This window comes from Ceratotherium simum, chromosome 3 (genome assembly GCF_057802395.1).
Source record: "Ceratotherium simum simum isolate JZ-2026a chromosome 3, ASM5780239v1, whole genome shotgun sequence".
In the NCBI taxonomy this organism is placed as follows: Eukaryota; Metazoa; Chordata; class Mammalia; order Perissodactyla; family Rhinocerotidae; genus Ceratotherium; species Ceratotherium simum.
The window spans coordinates 80,066,342-80,086,502 of NC_141902.1; the positions used below are offsets into that span (position 1 = coordinate 80,066,342).

General features: G+C 50.4%; 1 protein-coding gene across 2 annotated transcripts in view; it reads right to left on the minus strand.

Annotated features, from left to right (window-relative positions):
* LRRK1 (leucine rich repeat kinase 1) overlaps positions 1-20,161 on the minus strand; it is a 131,208-nt gene that overhangs the window by 5,447 nt on the left and 105,600 nt on the right. For both annotated transcript variants that reach the window (XM_087428849.1, XM_087428848.1), the window contains exons 22-31: positions 19,612-19,775; positions 18,473-18,612; positions 16,360-16,609; positions 13,757-13,923; positions 10,997-11,194; positions 7,121-7,398; positions 5,298-5,492; positions 4,361-4,512; positions 3,139-3,256; positions 1,897-2,013 (exon numbers count right to left, since the gene is read on the minus strand). In XM_087428849.1, coding sequence (XP_087284975.1) covers positions 1,897-2,013; positions 3,139-3,256; positions 4,361-4,512; positions 5,298-5,492; positions 7,121-7,398; positions 10,997-11,194; positions 13,757-13,923; positions 16,360-16,609; positions 18,473-18,612; positions 19,612-19,775 — 1,779 coding nt within the window. The remainder of the gene's footprint in view (positions 1-1,896; positions 2,014-3,138; positions 3,257-4,360; positions 4,513-5,297; positions 5,493-7,120; positions 7,399-10,996; positions 11,195-13,756; positions 13,924-16,359; positions 16,610-18,472; positions 18,613-19,611; positions 19,776-20,161) is intronic.

Consider the following 20,161-nt stretch of genomic DNA (forward strand, 5'->3'; position numbering starts at 1 on the left):
CCGAGCAGAGGCCAAAGTTGCTGGGACCGGGCTGCACGCTGAGCCACACCTGAGCATGTGCGTAGAGCTGGGAGCAGAGCTCAGCTCGCAGCCTAGACACCCGGGTGGGGCTGGGGTGGGGCAGGAAGGGTTAAGGAGAACAAAGCCAGAGCCAGGACAGAGTGGGGACCCAGGACTTGTGCCAGTGAGGGTGAGCGGCAACAAGCTCCCTGGTTGGGAGCTGGAGGATCTTGGGAGGTTGGGCCGGCGAGGGTAACAAGCATCCCAGCCTCCAGCTCCACAGCAAGGTCACTAAGCCCTAAGAACGTTTATCGAAATCTGTCTTCAGGATTTTAGGAAAGAAAGCAGCCAAAGCAAACAGGAGCAACGTCTCTATCTGGAGTCCGGGCTCCAGGCCCCAGCTGGGGCGGTGGTGAGCCCCACATCCCTGCAGGGTGCGCACGTGTGCGTGCAAGAATGCAGGGATCTGCCGTCCCGGCCGCGCGGCAGCGCAGCCTCGGAGGGGCAGGCACCCTGGCAGGGCGGCTCCGCACAGAGCCGGCTTTATTCCCTCTGGTCATGCGGGCGGTGGTGCCCTGGCTCAGGGGCTCTGGCCAGCAGTGGCCTTAAATAACGCTTTGTGTCGTGTTCTCCTGCGCTCTGGTGCCGACCGGGTCCCGAGCTGCCCAGCCGCGCCCATGGGACCACAGTCATAAATGACTCTAAGGTTGATTTCACACATTTTTATATAAAGAAATGAAAGTGGAGAAGAGTGGAGAGAAGAGTGCATGTATTTCGGGACCGTCAGGAAGCAGTAATAACGCTCACATTTACCCAAGTGCACCGCCCCAGAGCTTCGGGGAGGTTGTGCCCAGAGATCTTTCTCACAATCTCTTCTTATGCCCGTTTTGCAGATGGGAAAACTGGAATTGCAGTTTGGATGAGGACAGCCAACACGTTTTAACCAAGCAACACCAATGACGACTCCTGTTTGCTGTGAGCGGGGAGCGCGTCTGCTGCACCAACAGCAGGGCCCGGAGTCCAGAGGCCAGTGAAGCTGGGGAAGGCCACTGAGGGGCTGGGCGAGGGTGGGGGCAGCTTCTCAGAGCCGGGGTCATGGCCATTGACCTTGAGAGCTGAATAGGACGTAGCCTAGAAGAGGTATGTGTGGCAGGGTTGCTCCTGGAGGGAAGGGCCCCCTCAGAGTGCAGTGCTGGGTGGGGATGGGTGTGAGGGGCCAGCGGCCAGCCTGGGTCTGATTCCGAGGGGCGGCAGAGCTGCCTGGGGCCCGGGGCCGGGGTGAGCACCACTCAGGATTCATCTGAGAAAGGCAGGGCCTGGAAGGTTGAGGAGATAAGCCTTCGGGGCCATATTGGACAAAGACGGACTGAGGTCTGGGACTGATGGCGAGCACTCCAGAGGAGGCAGAGATGGAGGGGAGGAGAGCTGGCTGCCCTACAGGTGTGGAGGCAGAGCCTGCCAGGGCCTGGTGACTGAGTGGCCATGGGGAGGTGCTGGCCTAGGTTCCTGGAGCCACTGCCATCAGAAGGGGAATCGCGTGCGCACACGTGCAACTGCTTCTTTGCACCATTTGCACCAGAAAAGCATTTCATCTGCATCTGGGGCTGCGACATTTGCATGTGGAATGCAAGCTTTCTATTTAGCCTGTAGTTTTACTGGTCACGTAAGTTCTCAGAAACCCAAAGGGCACCAATGATGGCCCAGGTCTCCTGTGTCTCTAAGGCTGACTGTGACCTGGGCTTGGTGGTCCTCCAAGAGGGCGTGGCTTTGCTGCCCTCTCCTCCTATCCACCCCTCCCCCCGCCCGCCCACCTCAGCGAGGGAGGAGATCCACCCCTAGGGAAGGGAATGGAGCGATCATTAGACACCTGTGCATCCACCTTCCCCCTTACCTCACCTTTTTTATAACAGGCACTGCCAAGAAGCAGGTGACGATAGCCGGGGTGTCCAAAGCCCGCTGGGGAGTGTTTAAGGGACACATGCCCTTGAGGCTGTAGATGTAGATCTTCTGGTCCTGCAGAACCAGACGAGCCAACGTGAGCCCCGGGGTTGGGACGGGCCTGCCATTTCCTGCAGGAGGCGCTTGGGCTTGGGAATCCCTTAGCGCCTTAAAAAGTAACCAGCTTTCTGGCTGGTTGTTTTCATATGTCTGTTCTTTGTAGAAACTTTGAAAACTACAGAACAGTCTAAAGAAGAAAAATAAAATTGCCCAGAATCTATTACCCAGAGAAAACCACTACTGGGATTTGGGGCCCAGTCGCAGTGTCTGGTGGGTATCTGTGTATGTGTCTGCATTCCCAACAAAAGAGGGACCACGCCTCAGTGCTGTTTCCTCTCTTTCCTTTTCACGTGATGACACAGGCAGAGGCCCCGTCCTGCCTGGTCCACGAGGGAATGAAGCTGGAGCACTCTTCCCCGTCTGTCCCTCGGATGTACCACAACTTGGCTAATCTGTGGTCAGATGTTCAGTCTGCTTCCAAGTTTCATGACTTTGAATTAACACCAGGATGAGCATTCTTCCAGACAAATCTGTCTGTCTGTCTGTATCTTGGTTATTTCCTGAGAACAAATTCTTAAACCTGAAATTACTGAAGCTTATGTGGTATGAATATTTTTGAGATTTCTGATGCTTCTTTGAACCATACTTACCAACTGCCATCTGGAAAGGTTGCACCAATTTATGACAACCTCCCCTCCTGCCCCCCTGTAGTTTCAGAATATTTGTTTTTGAGCATTCCTCTCTGGATTTCTCAGGAGACAGCTCCTGTGCCTTCTGCTGACTTCCTTGATGTGAAGGCAAAGGGCCTCAGAGCTGAGTGGATTTGCTGTGTAGACCTGGCAGTGTCATAAGAAACCCAGTCTCTTTACCAACCTACTGGGGTGTTCCTCCTGCTGGGATTCTGCACTTGATACTTATCACGGCCGAATCCCAGAGACCAGCCAGGGACAAGGCAGGCTGAGTTGCCCCTGGAGAGATGCTGCTGGCACTGCTCTGGGGGGCTCACAGGTGTGAGCTGGGGTTCTCTGAAATTCAAATGTACTTGGGCGTCCTGTATTATCATTTGCTAAATCTGACCCCCTAGGGGCTGTACCCCGGTGTTGACCGCCTCCATGAGGGCCCTGCACAGTGAGTGGTTACCTCGGTGGCCGTCCACAGAGAGCTCTGGACCTTAATCTGGCAGCTCAGCTTCATTCCCGCACAGTTCATCCGCTGCACTTCCAGAAGGCCCTTCTCTGTGTTCACCACGGTGTAGTTCCTACAATCGGTGACAATTGTTCAGTCAGCTCACGGTGGCCAGGGGCCGCCTCCCTCCTGGCCTGGCCTGCCTGGCCTTGGAGGAGGACTGTACCTGTGGGCCTCATCCACCCCCTCGAGCCCAGGGTCAAATTTTGTCTTGTTCTGAGGGACTCAAGGACTGTTCATGGCATGAGGCAGAGTCGGGTTCTGCCTGCCTGGTAACGCTTGAACGTTCAGGCAGAGAAAGGCCATTCCCATTGGGAAGAAAGACTCCTTTTTCTGTGACCTTTGAGGGCTCGAAAAGTTGCCTGCAGCATGGAGAAGGGACACCAGGAGGCTGCACCTCCACCAAAACTACTCCCTGCCCTCCCACTGGCCATATCTGCCCCACCCCAGTCTCATGGAGCCCCTCCATAGCAGAGTAGACCAAGTCAAGACTAAAGACAAGATGAGTCAATTCAGTGTAGACTGGGGGCCTCAAAATGGGCCCCCCAACACGAGTGCTCTGAGAACTAGCAAGCTGTCGTTTATGAGAATGGCCGTTCACTCCAACCTCAAGTGGGCCTCAGTGCTGTCTTGCAGTTGCCCTAGACTCCTGCCTTGATGCCCACGTCACACCTTCTCTTTTCTCCTTGAGCATCCAAAACCTCTCCCCACGTTCTCATCCTTCCTGGCACTTCACTGAGAAAAAGAAGGGAAGGGAAGAAGGGAAGGCCCACAGATTCTTATTTCAGGGCAGCCCTCCTGCTTGCCCTGGGTCCCCTGGCTCTCTCACTACTCAGCAACTCTACTCCACTAACTGTCCTCTCTCTGACCCCCACCATCATTGACCACTCTACCATCAAGCTGTGAATAGCTCCCATCTTAAACCAAAACCCTCCCTTGACCCCCACCCCTCACATCCCCCACAGACAGCACCTTTTCTTTGCTTCTCTTAACCACAAACCCACGCGTGCATGTCCGTCTGTGCAGACTCAGTGCTCTCTTTTGAGTGGACTCCATCAGGCTCTCAACTCACCGTCCACTAAACATCTCTCACCGTGGTCATCCCTGACTGCTCCCCAATTCCACGCTCACCCCCCACTCTGATACCAGCAGGGTGTGGCAAGCCTCAGGACATTACCTGGACTCCTCTTTCCCATCCCAGAACACCACCGTGTACTCCTGGCCCTGGGACGAGAAGAAGGCGGTCTGCTTCCCGCAGGGCAGCTGGTACATGAAGGTTGCGAAGGTTGGGTCCTTCATCTGGCTCACCACCGACAGGGCCAGTGGTCGCTGAGGAAGAGAGGACACCAGGGCCATGAGCAAGGGTCACTTACAGCCAGATTGATGCCCATTCTGCCCACGAAACCAACGGTCTTGAGCCAGGAGGAAGGAGAGGAATCTGCTCATTCAGGATCCAATGAAAACAGGGGCTGAAACAAATTTAGACGCCAGGAACAAACGCTTCCACGCATCTGCAGATGGTCATTGTTGTCCATGACAACTCAAAGTTGGGGGTCAGGTTAGCCGAAACTCTGATATTCCAACCCCCCTGCCAGGGGACACAGAATCTTGTAAAGAATTTTCCTCAGACCTCGTTTACTCCCAGTAATTTAAACTAGCACCTTTCAATTTGATAAATCAGTTTTAACTTTGAAACCAACGGCCTTTTCCAAAAACAACTAGTTTTAAAATGGTAGCATGACCCCTGCTTCTCATGAGCAAACCTTCTCCCCGTTACTTTACAAAGAGATCCTCACATTCTCTCTGCTCTTGCATGGGGACTGAATTGCTCTAAAGGGGTTGGTATGCTTTGTTTGCATGACGATGTAACACAAAAGTTGAGGAGGAAAAGAAAGTTCATTTTTCCTGAGTGACACACATAAAGAAAATGAACTGGATGTTTTAGGAGCAGTAAATATCTCTTTATAGAGAGGTGAGCAGGGAAGCGTTGCCCCATTTTTTCCAGACCCTTAGGGAAGGGTAGGTAGGAAGCCACACATGTGCACTCTGGAGACCTACAGCCTCCACCACAGCGGCAGAAGGTGCCAGGCCCCCAGGCTCTGTGCCCCAGGTACCTTCTCGGGCTTCGTGTCCCAGCACTCCATCATGAGCGCCTGGAGGCGATGGAACTGCACTTCCTCCGGCGGCCCCAGAATTGGGCGGATGCCCTTGGACAGCTTCTTGGCAATCTGAAGCTGGTGGTGGCCCAGCGCAGGCCGCTGTCCTGACAGCAACTCATAGAGCACCATGCCATAGGAGAACATGTCTACCTGGGCAGAGAGGCAAGCCAAGTCAGGTCCCCCGCCTGAGCCTAGCAGCTTTCTCAAGCTGACCCTGAGGTGGAGGGAGCAGGGAGACACAATTAGACTAGGAACACATGGGCCCTGCCTAAAGGGAGACAATCATCAATCATCCACCAACCCATCTGCGTTTCTTCACCAGTCCAAACATCTGACCAACCATCTGACCATCATCATTCTGCCCCTTTATCCATCCATCTTCCACTCCTCCCTTCTTTCCTTCTCTCCCTTCCTCCCTTCCATCTACCTGATCGCCCATCCTTCTGCACATTTATCTATCCATCCTCCTGTCCACCTATCCATCCATCCATCTGATTGCCTGTCCTTCTGTCCATTTACCCACTCATCCTTCCTTCCTTCCATCCATTCATCCATCCATCCATCCATCCATCCATCCATCCACCCACACACACTGAGAACTTGCTAACTGTCAGGCACTGGTTAAGGGCTCCAAGGACACCACGGTGCTTATTCTTAAATATCAAGACAAGGCAGGATACTCAGCCTAATGAGCTTGTTACTGGAAGAGCAGGGTATGCAGATCATAAGGAGGGGAATGTCTCCTAGAGCACAACACGTTGACTCCTCTAATTTCAATGTCATAAAAAGCCCAGCAAGGAGAAAGGTACAGAGGCCTCCGTAAGGGTCTAGAAATAACATTTTAGCATGAGAATGGCTGAGATAGACAGAATTTTCAATGTGAAGCCTCCTGTTATAATGTTAGTTTTGAGGAGCCTTGTCTGTGTCACCTGCTACAAAGAAGGTCTTATTTTTGTCACTCTGCTTTGCCTTTTCTACCTTGGTTAACAGCCACAGGTGCTGAGTTAACCCAAACATGCTTAGGTCATTCCTGAAGCAATTAGTCAACGACCCATCTGCCAATCACCAAATAATGAGAAATTATAGACCAAGGGACTTTCAATGCTGGGTGATTAATTAACCAGGGCTGGTACTGGATGCAACGCGAGCATTGTAACATAGTTTCAAGTTGTCTGTTTGCCTGTATCTACCAGCCACCGGGGAGGAAGGTAAACATTTAGCCGTTATCTCAGCCAAGGCTGGCCATGTGGCTGGAGGCCAGGCTTGTCCTGCTAGAATTCACTCTCTTCTCCTGGCTTTGGTGATGTGGTCTCTGCCATTGGATTTGGCTGATGCCTTGTGGTCAGTACCTGCAGGCCAGGAGCTTTTACCATCCCGATTCTGTCTGCTCCTCATGAGCCCCTGTGAGGCTGGTCCTCTGTTCCCATTTTGCACATCTAAATGGCAGAGCTGGGACCCAAATCCAGACCCATTTCTGTCTTGGACTCTTTGTCCACTGTGCACAGCCTTCACTATGTCTCTGAATCGAGGTTTGAGAATTCTGAGGCTAAGGCACTGTTCCTGAAGCTAAGGAGAAGTCAACCTTGACTTTACTAGGTGGACATAGGCCCCTGTGCCCTTCTGGTTCAAGCCAGAGCCTCCTGGTTGAGCAACTCCCTGGGAGAGGGAGAGACATGGGCATGGGGGGATGCGGAGCTCAGAAGCTGTAGGTGCTAGCAGGACTGCCTGGCTGGCCTCACACAGGCCTGGGCTCCTGTGCTGTCGGGCTGGGTGGGTACCTTCTCGTCGTACACTATGCGCGGCCTGATCTCAGGGGCCTGGTAGCCGGGAGTGCCCTCCACGCCGAGGGCTCCCTCGTGAAACGACTGCCGCGAGATCCCGTAGTCGGACAGCTTGATGTTGATGTGCTCCTTCACGTCGAGGGACCAGACCAGGATGTTGTCCGACTTCAGGTCACAGAAGATGATGTTCTTCTTGTGCAGGTAGGCCAGGCCAGAGGCAATCTGGTAGGCTATTTTTTGGGTGAGCATGTGTCCCAGGGGCATAAAGGTAGAATCTTTGCAAAGAAAAAAATATCAAACTATCATTAAAACAACTGTCTTCTTACCTTCTCTCTCCCCAAATACTTTATATTCTACTGACACATTCTCGTCATTCTCCATGTTGGATACCAGAAGAGACAGAGAATGACCTTCTTAAGTAAAATATTGTTTAGGATAGAAACGCTTGTTGTTACAGCTTAATTCATGGTATCTCATGCCCTGAACTGTTGGTATTTTTACGAAAAGATCAAAGATTCAAAATGCCTGGAGTTCCTCTCAGGCCGAGGTTGCTATATTGTCAAGGGGTGAGTTGCAGGTATAAGAGCTTAATTAAAAAAAAAAAAAGCTCTTCCATTATAGAAAATGATTTTAATTGTATTTCTTCTTCCTGAGTCAAAAGACAGCGACCTCTCTCTCTCTGTCGGCTCTTTGGAGTTTAGTTACCCATTTCTCAAGGTAAATTATTTTAAAATTTCATTAAAAAATAAGATAGGATGAAACTAACTCATTCTACGAAGCTGACATTACCCTGATACCAAAACCAGACAAGGACAACACAAAAAAAGAAAATTACAGGCCAATATCACTGATGAACATCGATGCGAAAATCCTCAACAAAATACTAGCAAATCGCATACAACAATACGTTAAAAAGATTATACACCATGATCAAGTGGGATTTATTCCAGGTATGCAGGGATGGTTTAACATTCGCAAATCAATCAACGTAATACACCACATTAATAAAATGAAGAACAAAAATCACATGATCATCTCAATAGATGCAGAGAAAGCATTTGACAAGATCCAGCATCCATTTATGATAAAAACTCTGAATAAAATGGGTATAGAAGGAAAGTACCTCAACATAATAAAGACCATATATGAGAAACCCACAGCTAATATCATCCTCAATGGTGAAAAACTGAAAGCTATCCCTCTAAGAACAGGAACCAGACAAGGATGCCCACTGTCACCACTCCTATTTAACATAGTATTGGAAGTCCTAGCCAGAGCAATCAGGCAAGAGAAAGAAATAAAAGGGATCCAAATTGGAAAGGAAGAAGTGAAACTGTCACTATTTGCAGATGACATGATTTTATATATAGAAAACCCTAAAGAATCCACCAGAAAACTTTTAGAAGTAATAAACGAATATGGTAAAGTTGCAGGATACAAAATCAACATACAAAAATCAGTTGCATTTCTGTACACTAACAACGAAGTAGCAGAAAGAGAAATTAAGAATACCATCCCATTTACAATTGCAACAAAAAGAATAAAATACCTAGGAATAAACTTAACCAAAGAGGTGAAAGATCTGTACACGAAAACTATAAAACATTTCTGAAAGAAATTGAAGAAGACACAAAGAAATGGAAAGATATTCCGTGTTCTTGGATTGGAAGAATTAACATAGTTAAGATGTCCATACTTCCTAAAGCCATCTATAGATTCAATGCAATCCCTATCAAAGTTCCAACAACATTTTTCACAGAAATAGAACAAAGAATCCTAAAATTTATATGGAACAACAAAAGACCCGAATAGCTAAAGGAATCCTGAGAAAAAGAACAAAGCTGGAGGTATCACACTCCCTGATTTCAAAATATACTACAAAGCTATAGTAACCAAAACAGCATGGTACTGGCACAAAAACAGACACACAGATCAATGGAATAGAATCGAAAGCCCAGAAATAAACCCACACATCTATGGACAGCTAATCTTTGACAAAGGAGCCAAGAACATACAATGGGGAAAAGAAAGTCTCTTCAACAAATGGTGTTGGGAAAACTGGATAGCCATATGCAAAAATGAAAGTAGACTCTTACCTTACACCATACACAAAAATTAACTCCAAATGGATTAAAGACTTGAATGTAAGACCTGAAACTGTGAAAGTTCTAGAAGAAAACATAGGCAGTACGCTCTTCGACATCAGTCTTAGCAACATCTTTTCAAACACCACATCTGACCGGGCAAGAGAAACAATAGAAAAAATAAACAAATGGGACTACATCAAACTAAAAAGCTTCTGCACAGCAAAGGAAACCATCAACAAAACGAAAAGACAACCTAACAATTGGGAGAAGATATTTGCAAACCATACATCTGATAAGGGCTTAATCTCCAAAATATATAAAGAACTCATGCATCTCAACAACAAAAACTACCAACCCAATTAAAAAATGGGCAAAAGACCTGAACAGACATTTCTCCAAAGAAGATATACAGATGGCCAACAGACACATGAAAAGATGTTCAAAATCACTAACTATCAGGGAAATGCAAATCAAAACTACAATGAGATATCACCTCACGCCCGTCAGAATGGCTATAATTAACAAGACAGGAAACAACATGTGTTGGAGAGGTTGTGGAGAGAAGGGAACTCTCATACACTGCTGGTGGGAGTGCAAACTGGTGCAGCCACTATGGAAAACAGTATGGAGATTTCTCAAAAAATCAAGGATAGAACTACCATATGATCCAGCTATTCCACTGTTGGGTATTTATCCAAAGAACTTGAAAACACCAATTTGCAAAGGTACATGCACCCCTGTGTTCATTGCAGCCTTATTCACAATAGCCAAGACTTGGAAGCAACCTAAGTGCCCAGCAAGGGACGAATGGATAAAAAAGCTGTGGTATATATACACAATGGAATACTACTCAGCCATAAGAAACGATGAAATCCAGCCATTTGTGACAACATGGATGGACATTGAGGGCATGATGCAAAGTGAAATAAGTCAGAGGGAGAAGGTCAAATACCGTATGATTTCCTTCATTAAGTAGTAGATAATAACAACAATAAACAAACACATAGGGACAGAGATTGGATTGGTGGTTACCAGAGGGGAAGGGGGGAGGGAGCAGGGTGAAAGGGATAATTCGGTACATGTGTGTGGTGATGGGTTGTAATTAGTATTTTGGTGGTGAACATGATGTAACCTATGCAGAAATAGAAGTACAATGATGTACACCTGAAATTTTTACAATGTTATAAACCAATGTTACTGCAATAAACAAAAAATTAAAAAAAAAAAAAAAAAAAAAAAAAGATAGGATGAAACTGACCCCAGGGTCTCAGAGTTTTAACAATGGTGGACATGTGTGGTGTGTTTCAGTTAAAGGAGAGATTTACGCGGCTGGTGGGCTTACAGGCACCAGGCTGGGGCTGCTCGGGGCCTCTCTGTGGGCCTCATTTGATGCCCTCGACTGCCCTCCCCGTGGGGCTATGATTATCCTCCTTTCACAGGTGAGTAAATTAAACAACTTCCTGGATTATGGCGGAAAACCAGGACTAGGAACATGGTTCCACCTGACTCTATACCGTGAGCCCCTCCAGCCTCACCAACACCACCACACAGGGTTGAGACATGGTGAAGGGACTTTTTTCACCCACACCAAGTGGGCCACATGAGCCGTGGGGCAGGTGTGTCCTGCTCCAGACAGCCGGGCCAGGCAGGAGATCCCCCAGGTCCACCCATGGCTTCCCTGGGACCTGTGCTACGGACCTTGGGCTCTTGGGCCTCCCAGGGGCTGGATCGGGCCGGGCTGGGCCCCACGCCAGCCCCTGTGGAATGTTCTTGGCATGGCCAGTACCTTTGGCATTCTCGGACAGCACAGTGTTGAGGCTGCCCAGTGGGGCGAGCTCCAGTGCAAAGCAGAGCGGGTGGATGCTGATGCCAATGAGCGACACGATGCAGGGGTGCTGTAGGGCGTGCAGCATGCTGGCCTCCTGCCGGAACTCCGAGAAGTTCTTCATGGCGTCCGTGGCCCGGAGGTGCCTCAGCATGGTGTCTGCAGGGGAGAGCACAGCTGTCAGTGCTGCCAAGGGCGGGCAAGGGATGTGGAGTGTGCACGGGCTGCCCCCTGGGCCCTGCACAGCCCACCCAGGGAGCCTGTCTAGGGCCACTTGGGGTGGGGTCCCTGTCACACTCAGAGCTGCCTCATAGGGACTCAAGGGGCTAGATGGGGCAGGATTTACATTTTAAGGCACTCAACATATCAGGGGTTCCAATATTATCACCCTGAATTTGGCCCCAAATGGTGGCACTCCTAAGGCATTCTGGGCTGACTCCTCCACCTCAGGTGCAAACTTGTCCTGTCACACTCGGCACTTCCTGACCTCTCCTTGCAGGACTGTGCATGTCCCTGCCCTCGTCATCCAGACGTCACTCTCATAGCCCTTGTCCCATCCTACTGTTGGCCACGTGAGGATCACAGTTGTATCTTATTCCAAGTCTGCAGCCCTGCGTGTTGCCCAGAGCCTGGCTCAGGCAACACGTCTGGAATATAACCAGGCCCCCAACGCCCACCTGCAGGGATGCTGAGGGCTTGGTCGCTGCTGCTCACCTTATTCCCTGCCCAGGAGCCAGGCACACCGAAGGCAGAAAGGACCACCACCCTCTTGTCAGTCAGAGAGAAAACCAGGGGGCAGCCACGGGCCTGTGATACATCATCTCAGGCCAGAGGAGAAAGGTCTACGGGCAGAGGTAGGCCATTTCCAGTCTGCACTGTCACCTCCCAGTGCCCTTAAAATGCATCCCCCATGGGAGATGTCTGCCCAGTCTCCCTGAGGGGCCTCTCCTGACAAACGGAGGTGCAGGATGCCACCCACCAGGCTGTGGCCAGCTCTGAGGTCATCGAGCAGGGTCCACCAGACCCTGTTTGTCCTCTTGTGTCCTGATCTGTCCCTCCTCTATGTTCAGATTTTAAAATTGAGGATCATTGGACATGGAGGTTGAAAGAGCACAAAAAAAACCTTGGCAATTAAAATGCATTGATGGTGCCAGATCTGTGTATGCTGGCCAAATTTGTTTTTTAAGTGTAAAGGTTTTGTTTTTCATATTGGGTCTTTAACCCATTAAGAATTTATTTTTATTTTTTATTTTTTTGGTGAGGAAGACTGTCCCTGAGCTAACATCTGTGCCAATCTTCCTCTATTTTTTGTATATGGGACGCCACCACAGCACGGCTTGACAAGTGGTGTGTGGGTCTGTGCTGGGGATCCAAACCTGCGAACCCTGGGCTGCTGAAGCAGAGCGCATGAACTTAACCACTACACCACTGGGTGGGCCCCAAGAATTTATTTTTGACTATGGTGTGAAGTCTGACCCAAGTCTCCAACTCAAATTAGCGAACAGTCAGCCTTTCCCCTCTGACTCACAATGTTACCTCTGTTACATGCCAGCTTCCCACACACATGCGGGCTGAATCTGCTCCCTTGACAGGCCTATCCTTGGCCCCGGAGAAAACGGCCTAATGCCTGTAGACTTATAAGTCATGATGTTGGCTGGGCAAGCCTCTTTCCTTTGTCTTCCATTGTAGAATTTTCTCGGCTGTTCTTGGGCTGTCATTTCATATACATTTTCAAATTAGTCAAATTTCTCTCTCTCTCTCTCACACACACACTCTCTGCTGGGATTTAGATGAGAACTAAATTGAATGATACATGTTCATTATTCCTCAATACCTTATGGTTTAATTGATGCCATGGAGAATATTTGCTAACAGGTCAGTGCTGCGTATGGGATCACTGCCGAATTCTGATCTGAGCTCATGTCTAGCAACTTTATGAAACTCTCATTGGCTCTGATGTTTTTCAGTAGAATTTCTTAGATTTTCTGTGAAGAAAGTCACATTCTCTTCACGTAGTTACAATTTTGTCTCTTTCTTTCTTTATATTGTTCTACGATTCTAACTTTTCTACCAAGAGTGTAAATTACCTTTATGATCATAAAGATGACTATGCTAAGCCAGGGGCAGTGGGAAATGTGATATTCAGCTGGCTGGAAGTGAGGAGGCCTCCCAGCACCCGCATTTGTGGAACATTAAAGACTGACAGGTGCATCTAGGTGGAATTGCACATGATGTGTGGCCCTGAGTGTGCCAAGGCAAGAAAGTGTTCCCTCCCCTGTGGGGGTGGGGGGTGGGGGATGGGGAGAAGCCACCCCACGCTGGCTTCCCAGTCCAATCAACTGGAGAGCCCACCTTCCTTTCTTTAGTGGAGTTGGCTAAGAGGGTCCTACAGGGTGAGGGGTCCCACTGAGGTCTGACTGTGTGCCCCCCAGATGCCAGGCCTGTGCTGGACACAGAGCAGATGGAAGCTGTAAGGATGGGCCCTGCTCTTGGGGGCTCATGTCTAGACAAGACAGTAATCTTCAAAATTTCCAGGCCTGGCTCAGCCTGCCCTCGGGCCTGCCCCACATCCCACCAGGCAGAAAGCAGGGCTGCCCCTGGGCCCACACTGGCCTCCCCAACCCTCCTCCTGCCCGTGTGGCCTCAGGCCGCCTTAAGGGGTGGGAAGTTTGGACCGAGGGAGCACATTTCTGAAAAGAAACCACGCAGGGCCCTGTTTACCTGCTGGGACGTTAGCGAAGTTCTTGAATTTCTTGATCTGGAAGCGCTTCACAGCCACAGGCTGGCCTTGGTACCGGGCCCGGTAGATGACGGTGCCGCTCCCTCCTTGGCCCAGGACGCTGCTCTGGTCCTCGCTGTGTTCCAGCTTGCTGTTCTCCAGGAAGAGCCTGCCAGAAACACATCACGGGGTCAGAACAGACCTCCCCAGAGAGGCCCGCTGAGGTGGGGGGCAGGTTCCAGGCTGGGCGGAGGCGAGGACACGCTGGGTCATTGTTCCCACACTGCAGAGAGTCATAGTGCAAAGCCATCTGTGGGGACAGACGGATCTGGGGTAAACCCCGGCCGGAGCAGTTTACACAGCTTTGCCAAGCCTTGTGTCCTCCTCTGTCAAGTGGGCTCATAATGGGTTCACAGGTGTGGATGGTGACTGGCACAGGGCGAAGCCTCTGAAGGGCAGAAAAAGAGATTCTTCTGGAAGTTTTCCTCCAAAGACTCTGTGCTTTGAAAGCTAGTATCCACCAGACAAATTGCATTTACTTACTGCTAGGTTAGTCACTTCCCCATTTATTTTTATTAAGCAAAGAATTATATAAATGGCCATGTAGAGCTTCTGATCAGCACAACCAGTGTCCCCACAACTGATGGCTAGGATTTCACCCAAGGGCAGGGAGTTTAGACCTTCTCACTGGTCTGTATGTTCTAATCCTAGGTAAAAGGGAGATTCCTGTTGGGCTTTTGGAAAAACTGCAAGTCACACCTGGAAGGGAGAGAGAGAAGGAGGGAGGGAGGGAGGGAGGACAAAGCAGCCTCAATGCCCTCCCACTTCAGGGCCACTCTCTGCTCTGCTGAGGTCCACCTGGGTTCCTCATCAGCTACCTTTGCCAGGTATCTCCACTGGATCCCTCGGGGCCCCACAGGCTGACCCCCTACTACCCCCTCCCTGGGGATGCAGTTGTTTCCCAGGCCTTTCAGGAACAGATTTTGTAGTTGCTCAGACTTTGCATAGCTCAACCGCATCACACTCCAGGCAGATGCAACCGCACCCATTGCAGCCCTCAGTGATGCAGCGGAAGATGAGCTGGGCTGTTCTCCAAGTGCCCACCCAAAACCACCTGCTCAGGAAGTGTGTGTGGCCACTTGGGACCCTCCTAGGATGGGCATGGGGAGCAATGGGAAGGCTGGGGATCCCTCGGGGCTTTCTGTTAGGACCCCTGTAAACTCGGGGCTATGGGACAGGGCTCCAAGGATGCCAGGTCCCCTTGCCTCCACTTGCCCAAACTCCCAGTGGGAGGAGTGTGATGCTTTGGGGCCGTGGTTGACCACAGCCGAAGTTTCCAGAAAGCCTCTGCTGGATTGCGAATTCTGTTCAGATTGTTGGGCTTTTCAACTCCTGGCCAAGTACCTTAGTTTAAGAACCACGCTACAGCCTGTAATTAGATCCAAACCAGCAGGGATATCAATCTGGCTATCCAAAGTCCATACAGTAGATTCCACAGCCCAGATTTAGTTGGGGCATAAAACATAAGGTTTAGCAAATAAATGAAAATTCTAAAATTTGGGGCTGCCTAATTGGGCACCCCCCCCAAGAAATCTGATTCAGACAAATACAAAACTCTGCATGTGGTCTCGGAGAAGTGATAACCCTCATGTTAAAGATCTAGAAATAAAAGGAAGTCATTATGCATAAGAGCAGTGTTTAATTGTCATTTCCACTGACGAGGTAACTGGGAGTATTGAAGAGTACTAAGGGGGGAGATGATCCAGTGCAGGAAGCAATTTCTTAATTTAATAGACTCATCCAGTAGCATGCTTTGGAACCCCAATTCTGCAATTTCTCAGAGTACTCCACATCTATTTTCTTGGGATGGAGGGGCAATTTGGAAAAATGAGAATATAAATATTCTTACCCCCAAAAAGTTTAATTTTCTTTAAAAAAATCAGATATAGCAATTCTTTGAATAATAAAACAACAAGACTTCACAACTCCAAAAAAGTTGGTAACTACCAATGTCAAATTGTCTCCATGGAGACCAAATCATAGCTTCTGGTTTCCATGACTACAGAAGATTCCATCTTTTACTAAGCACTTGGATGTGTGACCATTTCCTGCTGGATGGGACCACAAAACGTTTTCTTTTTCTCCAGCATTCTTTCCCCAGTTATTATCTCAGATTAGTATAGGTAGATTCAACTCTACGAACGGATTTAGGGGATCCGAATGCTCAGCCTCAGGGCAGCAGTTCAGAGCCAGTGTTTGCCAAGAAAGGAAAATGAGGCTGTAGGTCTGGGAGCGCCCCTTCTTGAACACTTTCTATTCCTTGAGCGAGTAGGAAAGTAGGAATGGAACGGGAGGTCCAGCTTAGTGGAAAGGAGCTCCAGCTAATGTGAGGGAAAAACAGTGTGGGGTCCTGGAATGGCTTCACCTTCCAAGTGCTCTGCCCAGCTGGGCCTGTTGTGGCCTCAAAACCAAAAGCTGAAGCCTGGGTCCCTTCAGGCAGCCTGGGACAGGAACCTAAAGTCACCGTGATTGGGTGGGAAGCAGAGGCTACAGAAGCTCCCCCACCCGAGGGTGGGCCGCCGTGCAGTGTGGCGCTGTGGCATACCTGGCTGGGAAGTCGGTCATGAACAGCTCAGGGACCAGCTCCTGGAGAGGCACAGGGAGGTCGGGGTGTCTGGGGCAGGAGATGAAGTCCCGCTCAATGGCCGTCAGCACACAGTCTTCCATGTCGAAGTACTGAACGCCATCCGACTTCTCACTCGGGTCAGCGTGCTGGGCCCAGGAGGTCTCGCAGACAGGGCAGGGCACATACTGCTCCATGAGTGGGGTCCCATCGCTCTCCGTGGCTGTCAGGGCTAAGTGGGGACACAGCAGGAGACAGCTCACACAAAGGCGGCTGCAGGTGGGTCCCTGAGTGGCATTCCGCAACCCCAGGCCAGGTGGGCCTTTCCCAGGAGGGGTCTGTCTGCCCTCACCTGGACCCCAAGAGTGGCTGAAGTGTGACTGCCACACTCAGGTTCGTTTTAGGAGAGCGCGAGCCGGGATCCTGAAAGGCATGCAGGGAGGGGTCAGGGATGCACAGGACAGCTGCCAGGTGGTCTAGCCCCTGAGCAGGCTGGCTGAAGAGGGGCCGCGGGGTTGGGGATCCCTCCTGCACAGCTGGGCCCCGACAGGATGCTGTGGGCTGGGTCTGAGCTATGCCATGCTCCAACGACCGAACCACAACCAGTAAGGAGCCCTTCTTAAAATTAGAAACATAAGGCTTGTAATTACTATGATCCTTTCTAGAAGAGCAGTGCAGGGGGAGAAATAAGTACAAATTATAACAGACAAAACCTAGTCATTTTACATGGGTTCCCCTGAGCAGGGGACACACAGCTTCTCTGCATGCCTCTGAAAGGAGGTGAAAAGAAACACCCTCCCAGGTGCCCTGGGAGGCACCCTCAGGCGAGCTGACGGCCTGTTTTGTGCAGGCTAGGAGGTGGACTCCTAGAACCTTCTGAGCACATCTGCTGTCCACAGGCCTGTGAGTAACATACCCTGACAGCTGTCTCCAGGCAGCCCTGTCTCAGGCCCTCAGCCCAGTCCTTCCTGTCTCAGGTGATTGTCTAATGGGCCCCCAGTCAAATCCCCAACAGTGTCTGCTGTGGGGGACCAATGGTTGGCAGGGAGCCACAAAGGGCCCAGAGCATTCATATGGGCCTGGAAGCCCCCCTTGGTTGGCCAAGCACCCCCAACTGCCACAACTCACACACTGAACTGCCTTCTCTTAGGACCCTAAGCTTTTTTCCTTGTAGGTCACCCTTCCCATCAACACCCGAAGGACCCCAGGCCCTGGTGTCCATGCATCTGGAGCATGCCCTGCCACCGCTCCTTAAGCATTTCCTTTGATGCTTTCCTGGGACGCAGGGATGGCATGCTAGTGAGGGAGCCAGCTCAGGGAGGCTAGAGGACTGGCCTAGAAGGTCATTGGCGGTGCTGGGACTCCAAACCTGCTCTCTGCTCTTGGCCGCCAGCCCTCAGAGGTTGAAAGGGTGCACCGGGTAGAGGCTGCCCCGTTTGGCCCCAGAAGGCCTCCCCCACTGCAGGACACCCTGTGGGTTTATCTCCACTCCAATAGCAAAACAAACAGAGGACCTCAACAGCTTCACTTCAAAAAGTATTTTCTTTGGGTGGACTGTCAATGAAGAAACTGATCAAAGGGTCTGAAAAGGGCCACGTGGGTGGTTAATCACCTCTGGGATTTGGGGTAGGGGGCAGGCAGGGAAGGAGTATGGGGGCCTTGGCAAGTGTGGCTCCCTTCTCTCCCCACCCCTGCACAAGGGATACATCTGCATCTGTGGGGTACTCCGAGATTTTAGCAGCTGTGTCCTCACTGTGTAAACAAGACCCGTGTGAGGCTCATGCTGAGGGTCTTCTTGGACCATGCGTGGTACCCAAGGTTGTCTTTCTTCCCACACACTGTGGGCAGCCAGGAGGCCGAGGCTCGCACAGGCCCTGCAGGGTCTGGGCCCACATCTGTCTTTCCTCTAGCGTCCCCACCATGCCCACAGCCGGACTCCCCCAGGGGTCAGGACTCTGCCAAAGGACCATTAGGATCCCTCTAGTTTCCTTGGGCTCAATCTCAGTGGGATTTCCATTCCCCAAATAAGTAACCACACCCTAATTTATAAAGACATTAACAGGAGCAAAGACTTGGTTCAAGAACATTCTCTTACCGGGAAACCACTGATCGATCAAGGAATTGACATGGTCTGTGATAAAAGCCATTGCCGAGAAGTCCCTCATTTCTGATTGGCAAATGATTTTTATTCCTCCGCTTTTTTTCTTTTTCCAGTTCACGTCCGAGGATTCCACACTGCAACCCAGAAACAAAATGGAGTCCATTGTGATCTGGCTGTGGAAGGCCCTGGGATGAGCTCCTTGCCTCCAGGGTGAGGACCTGACCCCCAGGGGACCCCTGGGGGGTCTGTCCCGGCAGAACTGTCAGGGGTCTCCCGCATTTGTGTACTTGTGTGCATGGCCCTGACTCATCCCCCGGCTGGCCCCCCGACACGGTGCAGTGGACACAGCGAGGACTTCGCAGTAAGGGATGCTCAGGCTGGGATCTGGCCCTTAAGTGAGGCCCTGGGGAAGCTCTTTCCCTCCTGAACCACAGTGTTCTCATTTGCCAAGTGGCAATGGGGAGATCTAACTGGGAACATCTATATGAAAGCACCAAGAGTGGCCCAAATCAGGCCCTCACAAAAAGTTACTTTCCCCTTTGTACCTCTTTTCTCACAGAGCTGAAGAATATTCTGAGAAACTTACTGTAATATGAAATAACCTTGTGTGTTTATTAAGCCTCACTAAAAATCATTTGTTAAACCTGTGGAGCTGACTTTATGTCTCTCTCTCAAAAAAATAAAGAAAATAGGAGAAGGAGCTAAGTTAGGTGTCTTGTAACATTGCACGTGGGATCTGGGCTGGGGAAACCAGTGGTGTCAGCTGGGGCATCATCTCTTAGGACAAGGGGGTGGGGCTGGATGGCTGCAAGGCCCCTGTAGGTCCCACCTAATGACCACAGGGGTGCCGGAGCCTCACCTCTGAGCTCAGTGGCCGCCCACCTCCCTCAAGTCCTGGGCTGTGGTCACCACACCCTCCCTCGCCTTTCCAGTCGTGCAAGGGGAGAGGAGCAGGGGCGAGGAGATGAGGAACCTCTGGGACATGTGCAAGGGGGGGTCTCCCATTTGCAGCGAGCTGCTCTCGGGAGCAGAACTCTGGCACCAAGTGGACAGTCTCCCGGTGGAGGCTGCCACGGGGGCTGTTTCCACAGCACAACGGTGACCCAGTCAGGCGGGCTCCCGCATGTTCCTACCTGAGGTAGCCCCCGTCAAAAGTGACCAGGAGCCCTTCCTGCCAATAGATGGTCTGATTTCTTTTCACTCTGAATGTGCTGCAGCGATTTCTCTGGTTTCCTGTAAAACTGTAAATGGTGACTCTCCTGTGCCTGCTTTTAGTATTCTTCTTGTTTTCAAAAAGCTAAAAGACAGAAAAGACCCTGCTTGAGTATTCCAGGCTCCTCAGTGGCCCTGGGCAGAGCTCTGAAGAGGCCACATCGTGATAAATGAGCACCGTTTTCCCAGCCTCCCCACCCCGCTCATCCTGCTGCCAAATTAAACGCTACATTATCTGAAGGGGTCTCCAGGAGGCTCTGGGAACACGTTTTTCCCAAACGACTGAAAATAGGCTTTTCTGCTTCAAATCTTCTCCTTCCCCGATTTTACAAACAAAAATTTAGGTTAGAAAATGTGGAAAATACTGAAAAATGTAAGAGAGAAAACAAAATACCAACTTAACACCAAGCAGAGAGACCATGAAAAGTTTGGTCTATTTTATTTTAGGATTTTTTTCTATCTACATATATA